The sequence below is a fragment of the Typopeltis vanoorti genome, chromosome 1 (genome assembly GCF_054136105.1).
Source record: "Typopeltis vanoorti isolate ZY-2024b chromosome 1, IOZ_Tvanoo_1.0, whole genome shotgun sequence".
Lineage (NCBI taxonomy): Eukaryota > Metazoa > Arthropoda > Arachnida > Uropygi > Thelyphonidae > Typopeltis > Typopeltis vanoorti.
This window is the reverse complement of record NC_143549.1, coordinates 104,551,606-104,559,193: the sequence shown is the minus strand read 5'-3', so window position 1 is coordinate 104,559,193 and position 7,588 is coordinate 104,551,606. Positions and strand designations below refer to the sequence as shown.

The following is a 7,588-nucleotide window of genomic DNA, read 5'->3' as shown; positions in this document are numbered from 1 at the left end:
TGTTTATTTAATTTCCACTTACTTACCAGATGGCGCTTTAAACCAACAAGTATCATTTTCACAGTGCACCGGTAACGGGATTAGTCGGGAGGGGGAGAGCAGTAATGCTTTTCAAAGGCGGTTTTTCGCAGCGAAAAACGTAATCATTTAGTGTAATGCGTAGAGCACCCCCGTAGCTCTACGGAGGCCAACAGACATTCTCCAGGCATACAGAAGCGATGAGTAATGGAAGAGCAACCGATAACGCGAATTTGTTGCAGTGTCATATCTGCGAGGAGAACATGTGTCTGGGAGAGACCAACGCTTCCACCAAACGCCACCACTCGTGCTGTCGGCGGAGAGCTTTTACGAGCTACACACTCGTTTCCGCGGCCAACGTTGGGGCGTGGTTTGTGATGGCTTCCAGAGAACAACATGACCACCTGGGACGACTCTAGATCCTCCCTGTTCCGGATATACGTTAAAGAGCTGGGATGCTGCAGCCGATGCCTATCACACTCGATCCCATCCCCGAGACTTTTCCTCGGACGCAACCCGGAAATCCAGCGGGTAGAAGTGGAGGAGGTGGACCCGCTGTCCACTCGCCCGTCGAGGTCATGCGACGGTACATCGAGTCTTTGCCGCAGGATCTCACGTGCCGAGAGGAAGTTGCCAACTACCAGTTCTGGAAGGCAGTTCGGACAGAGTTCTTAGCCACCCTCTTGCTCACCGTGTTGGGATGTGGCTCGTGTCTCAGGTGGAAGGCTCCTCCGACTGACGGCGCTCAGACCGCCTCCGTCGAGCTACGCGTGGCGCTGGCTTTCGGCTTCGCCGTCGCAACCCTGGTTCAGTGTGCCGGACAGGTGAGCGGGGCGCATATGAATCCCGCTGTGTCCGTTGCTCTCATGGTGACCCGTCACATAACCCCTGTTCGGATGACAGCTTATGTGCTGGCACAGTGTCTTGGTGCTCTTGCCGGCGCTTCCATTCTGTACGGACTCACGCCGTCAGCCGAACGTTCTTCTGCTGGTCTAGGAGCAACAGAACCTGCCGTCGGAGTGCATGCCAGTCAGGCTTTCGGTATGGAGTTCCTCGCCTCTGTTGTCATAGTGATGACCGTCCTCACGAATATGGACCCTCAAAGGACTGATATTGGGTTCAGGGCTTTGTCTATAGGACTGGCATACTCTGTAGGTCATCTGCTAGCGGTAAGCTGATTTTTTCTACTTTTAGAAGAGTGTTTAGATCAGATTGATAATGCAAAACCTATATTCAAAATTATGCCAATTTTGAATGTTACATATTCGTTAAATGGAAATTATGAAAGAAATGCAATGGACCAACATGTATCTTCATTTAACACCTACTCTTTCTTCCCTCAGACACATTTTCACTGCGTTATTAGACACTTTATTAGGAAAGAAGTTTTTAAAACTTCTTTCCTGATAATGCATTTCTCATAGTGAAAAACAATGCGTTCATATGATATTCTAACCGCTTATTCGAAGTTGATATGCAGAATCCTTTTACTATATATACAGAGTTGCAAATACCCAATTGAAGCCTTACACAATTCGAAACACATTGTTTAGCCATGTTTAGCTAGATTGTCATTAATTCAGATAATTCGCTTTCTCTTAACATTCTTAAAGTTCTTAAAAGAATTGGCAGATGGACTGAATCCTTGACTCTTTATACCGTCATCTGAATGAAGGAAATCTGTGCTGATGGGGTGTTATTGAGCTAAAAGCTCTAGTCATGGCTGGGTAACGGCAGTAGCCGAGCCTCAGATAAAACTTCATTGGCTACAGCATTGCCATTCGTACCCCAGAAGTCCTAAAAATGACTTTTTCGCATCGTCACCCATTCTCTTAACATATTATGTCCTTATAAGGACTGACTTAAAGGGGCGAAGCAAGAATGCTTTTCATATTTCCCGTTATCTGTAGAGGACAGTGTAGGGATAAGGTGTTATTGATCTATTAAAGCTCTGATCATGGCAGGAGGGTATCAGCAATAGCCGAGCCTCAGTTAGAACTTCATTGGCTACAGCATTGCCATCCATTACCCTCCAAGGGTATTAATCGCCCATCGGCCACAAACCTTCTCTTAATATAATCATGGTTTGCCTACCTTATAAAAAGTCTTACATTTCATAAAATGGTATGAAACTTATGATCGCCATGGAAACTGCGTGTCGTCTAAATAAACGAAGAAACCAAACTTTATTTTCTTCCCATCTCTCTTCCACTGAAACTAAATATAAATCTGTTTAATTAGGATGAAAATGGGATGGGACAGCGTACCCTAAAACTGCTTTTCGGAGGAAAGTAATAATGAACGGAATTTTTAGAAATATTTCTATTTTGTTTGAATTTTATTACTAGAAAATCACGCTTTAATGTATGTAGAAAAACTAGAGGAATATATTTCTAATGAGGTACTCACATGGCTAGGTCGAATTATGCAAATAATATTTGTTTTCTTACTGTTTACTATTCGTGTCTTTTTCTCACGAACAGGTTCATTATTCATGACTTGAAAAAAAAATTACATTATATTAAACGTATCTTCGAACTTGAAATAAGTTAAATTTGCTATCTAATTAACGATGACATAACAGTAATTATTTATTTTTAAACAGACAAACAAAAATCAGTTTTTGGTTGTCTTTCATGTAATAGTTACATCACCTAAATGAGTTGCCTTGGCATTGTATAAAAGTACTATTGGCAACCCACTTTCTTCTCCAAATCAGTTAATTTCGTCTTTCACTTTTATAAATATAAATTGTAAAAATATGAACAAGAAACCCACCACTGTTTCTAAAATATTGTACAGACTTTCGCCGCTACCATTCCGAGATATCAGATGCAAGACACAAGCCACGTCTTAAATTAGAACGGCGATAAGTAATTAAGTGGTCACGAGTATAAAAATAATGGCAATGCGTGCTACTGACTGATAATATGAATATAGCATATAGTTAGTTCGATAGATTCCTTGATAACGATAGATATCACCGTACACGTTTGATTGCATTGTGAAATGAGTGCAGTATTTTCTGCTTAGTAGTACACCTTCAGGTATAAATGATGCGTATGTTTGATACAGAAGGTCTTGATCAGAATCAGAAAGTGTAAAATACGCCGATTATTTATAGTTATTCTTTCAACAAATAAATAGCTCTTTCAGCATATACACAAGTACACAAGTGTACAAGTTACAAATTACAAGTTATTTACAAATGATAAGTTACATATTATAACTTACTAATACAAGTTACTTACATTTGAACATTAAAACTTAAACATTTTTTTTTTTTTAAAGCAGTAACAGCATTCACTATTGAAATAGAAGATCAACTGGAGTGTTTTTAATTGTACTGGGAAGAGAATCTAAAATATATACTGCCTCTAGCGTATGCTTTCTTTTAGTTGTTTTTTTTTCGCTACATTTTACCTAAGAAATATCTTTCCAATTATCTTAAATTTTAAAGGTCTTAAAAGGTTTCTGTTAGTTAGTGCAACTATGAACAAATTGGTTTGAGATTAGTCCGAATTTCTCATTAAGACGGGTCAGTATATTAAGTGTATTGACTGAGCGTATTCTGTGGTAGATTTGTCTACTTTTTTTCTCTCTCTCTCTCTCTCTCTCTCACATACACACGAGAGAGAGAGAGAGAGAGAGAGAGAGAGAGCCTGCGACACCCACATGAGACAGGCTAGCTGATAAATTTTAGCTGATAAACATTCTTAACTAACATCCTAGATAAAATTCAAATTCCGTAGCAAACTGCACTACGGAAGCATAAGATAACGCAGATTGAAAGGACCATATAGCATTATAATACTCTAGCATAAAGATCGTATTCTATCATAATCACGAGTTTCTTGATATTGTACTATGTAAGGCTTACAGCCCTAAGGGGAATATACAAACTAAAAACATTAATGAATAACATGAATAACAAAATATCATCTTTAGAGTCACACTTTTTTAAGTAGTGTAATTCAAAATAATTAATGGCAAAGGTGGAGCAAGGGTTATGGATGATATCATAATCCAATTTCTCTCAGAAATTTTTAATTTACTTAACGCCATCGTAAGTTTCAGACTCGACGAGAACATCTATTTCGTACCTCATTAGTTACATTCCTCTATGTTATTTATATTCTCTTTTAATTAAGTACTTATTGTATTTCTCCCAACCCTCTTTCCGAATCGCAGAAAAAGGTGAGGATCAGGAGAGAGAGAGAGAGAGAGAGAGGGAATTGTAGTACTTTCCACTGGTAGAGCACAAGGAAGTGAACACTTACACGTATTCCTCTTGTTAATAATATTTCAAGGTTTCGATTTTTCATCCTTTGGATATTTTTATAACCTACCTATTCGGTACTTTCAGATTAGAAAATACTCTATAAAGAAGCGTATTTCTATGGGTGGTTGGTATATATACAAGCGAATATTGTCTTATATGTAATTATGTTAAATAATTCTTCTTCCCAAAATTTTTGAAACGATGTGGCTATCACATAACATTGAAAATTTCTTTTTAAAATGAAATCCTTCTCGTTCTTAAGATTTAATTCAGCGTACAACTAATTTACTTACAGATAATTATTAATGAAATATAAAAAAGTGGAGATTTTTTTTCGAACAAACCTGCCTACGAAAACTGACTGAAGATAAAGAACTTGCTGAATACTTCAAATCCTTCTTTTCTTACCTACTTTCTATTCGTTTTCATCGAACAGCAAAACAGACCCGAACAGTGGATAGGCGGAAAAGGAGTCTCTATAGTTCAATCGATGTCGACAATGCCTTTTGGAACAGGATTCGAACCCAAGTCTTTTCCAAAGACTTGGGTTCGAATCCTGTTTAGAACATGAAGATCCTAAAGGTTCCCATTTTCTCATTCAATGATTTTTTCCTCTTTTCAGAAATTACATTTAATACGCACATTACAAATGTCTGTATGCTCTAGGGAACCCTAAATTTCTCGTAACCCTAAGAATCAAGTCATTGAAATACACTCAATAATACAGCAAATTGAGTGCATTTGAATGACTGGACTGAATATATCTACAGATACATATGCTACAAATGAAATACAATACAATACATAATATTATTACATCCATTCTCAATTAAACGACTTTTTCATTGCATAATTGGTAATTTAGAACCTGATGCCAGACAAGGCATTACTGCTACTATTTACACGATAATGCAAATGAGAGTAAGAATTTAGTAGTTTACAGAAGTGAGTAATTGATTACATATTTAAAAACGGAAAACCTGACTCCCGATCATTCACCGATATATATATATATATATATATATATACAGGGTGTTCGGGATAAATTTGACATATTTATAATTAATTATATTTTTCCGTAAGTTACATGTATTAACACACACTTCTCTTCATTTAAAAGTTTGGACCCTTCTTCATTCATATACAAGATGTCAGAAAGGATGGATAGCTGGAACCCACCTGAATCATGGAAGAGAATAACTTGTATCATGATGATTCGTGCCCGCCATCAAAATAAGGATATTACGACTGCTGCCCAATGCTCCCTGAATACAGTAAAAACAATCAGGCATGAACTAGAGACTTGCAATGGTGACTACGAGGATGTAGCAAGAAGAAAGATCCCTAGCAGACGATCTGATTGCGTTCGTACAGCAGAATTCCTCGCAAATCTGCAGGAACAGGTGTTGAAGAACCCTGGCATTTGTTCGTGGAGTTGCTAACTGTAGTCAAGCCCTGGATAACAAGGATAGCCAATGGTAGGCCGTATGTATGGCAGCAGGATTCGGCCCCTTGCCACACCTCTGGGAAAAGTCAAAAATGGTTGTCTGAAAATTTCTACGACTTCACCAGTCCAAATGTTTGGCCTCCAAACTCCCCAGACCTTAACCCCATGGATTATTTTGTATGGGGCGCAGTTGAAAAAGACACCAATCGCACTTCCAGTAATACAAAAGCCCAGTTAATGGATAAAATTAAAACAGTTTTTGCGGCCCTTCCCAGGGAGACTGTAGCATCAGCTTGTTCGAGGTTCCGAAGCAGAATTGAAGCTGTGATCGATGCTAATGGTGGTTATTTTGAGTAAATCTTGTTGATAGTATTGTAATTAACTCTGCCTGTAATGTTTTTTTGTCAATTCATTAAATTTAATAGATACAAAGAAGATTTTCTTTTTCCTTACGAAACTGTCAAATTTATCCCGAACACCCTGTATATATATATATATATATATATATATATATATATATATATATATATATATATATATATATATATATATATATGTAGAAAGTATTTTCCTTGGGTATAATAAATGTTAAAGATACCAAGCAATTTTAAACCTGGTTTTACTCCATTTCCCAAGTAAGCAAACAGACAAATAAGTCAAGTTTGCGCTTGCAAGTGTTGCAAGTCTAGCTGACCCTGCACGTAGCGCAAGACCAAGGCAACTCATGGTAAAAGTAGAATAAGCTCTGATCACTAATCTTAATATTTACCCATAATGCAAAGCACATCTCCAGGAGGAGATGTATGATGCTTTGCATTAAAGGCAAGGGGCCACTACCCAGATCGGTTTCGACCTTTATTGAGGGCTCATCCGTGGGAGCCAGGCTAGAAATACCAAGATTTGACAATTGACAATTATGTCTTTAGGGGTGAAGCAAGATGCTTTTCATATTCCCCGCTATCTGTTGTGGTTACAGTGAAGGTAAAATTTATGAGCAGAATGCTCGCCCTGATTGGGCATGGAGATTATGCATCACTAAAGGAGGCTAATATAGCTTTTGGTCTTCTATATTTGAATATGTCCGTTGGATCGTATGCTGCAGCTTGCTGAACCAAATCTTTGGGATGTGTGGACGTCTTTAGGAAAAACTTGGATGCTAAGGATTGTATAAAAGAGAAAACATAGGGAATATTTGTGTCTCTGTGGAGTTGGTTGTTTCTAACATACCACGGGTCGTTCAGAATCATTCTCAAGCACTTGTTCTGCACTCACTGTATTTTGATAATGTTAGCATTAGAGGTGTGGCTGCAGGCCGGAGAGGCATTGGTGATTATAAGACGAATTGTCATCTGGTATAGTTGCAATTTGATTCTGTTGCTGAGCTTGCTATTTCTATTAATTAGCGGATAGATCTGAGCTATGGCTTTAGATGCCTTTGTGCACGCAGACTTAGTGTGCTGATTGAAAGATAGCTTTTTGTCGAGAATTACACCCAGGTAATTTGTTTCTGTCTGCCAGGGAATTTTAGTATTGAATAGTAACACATCTCCTGCAGGAGACATTCGCCTTTTTGAGAAAAGAACGGCTGAACTTTTCTGGGGGTTGACTTCCAATCTCCACTTAGAAAACTAACTCTCCAGCTTTAGAATGTTTTCTTGAAGCTTTCTGGTAATGAAATGGGGTCTGAGAGATCTGGTCAGTATTGCCGTATCGTCCGCATACAGGGCCAAAATGGAAGTCATCGGATTGTGCGGGATGTCTTACATGTATATATATAAAAATAATTTGTGAGTTCAACAAATCTTCATCATCGGCGTGTACAGTAAGATAGGCTGAGAGTC

The 7,588-nt window shown here is 38.3% G+C and overlaps 1 protein-coding gene across 1 annotated transcript in view; it reads left to right on the top strand.

The window, feature by feature from the left end:
- Window positions 1-485: 485 nt before the first annotated feature.
- LOC150110272 (aquaporin-1-like) overlaps window positions 486-7,588 on the top strand; it is a 68,547-nt gene continuing 61,444 nt past the window's right edge. The window contains exon 1 of the mRNA XM_090395066.1: window positions 486-1,187. Within this exon, the coding sequence (XP_090251192.1) occupies window positions 486-1,187 (702 nt within the window). The remainder of the gene's footprint in view (window positions 1,188-7,588) is intronic.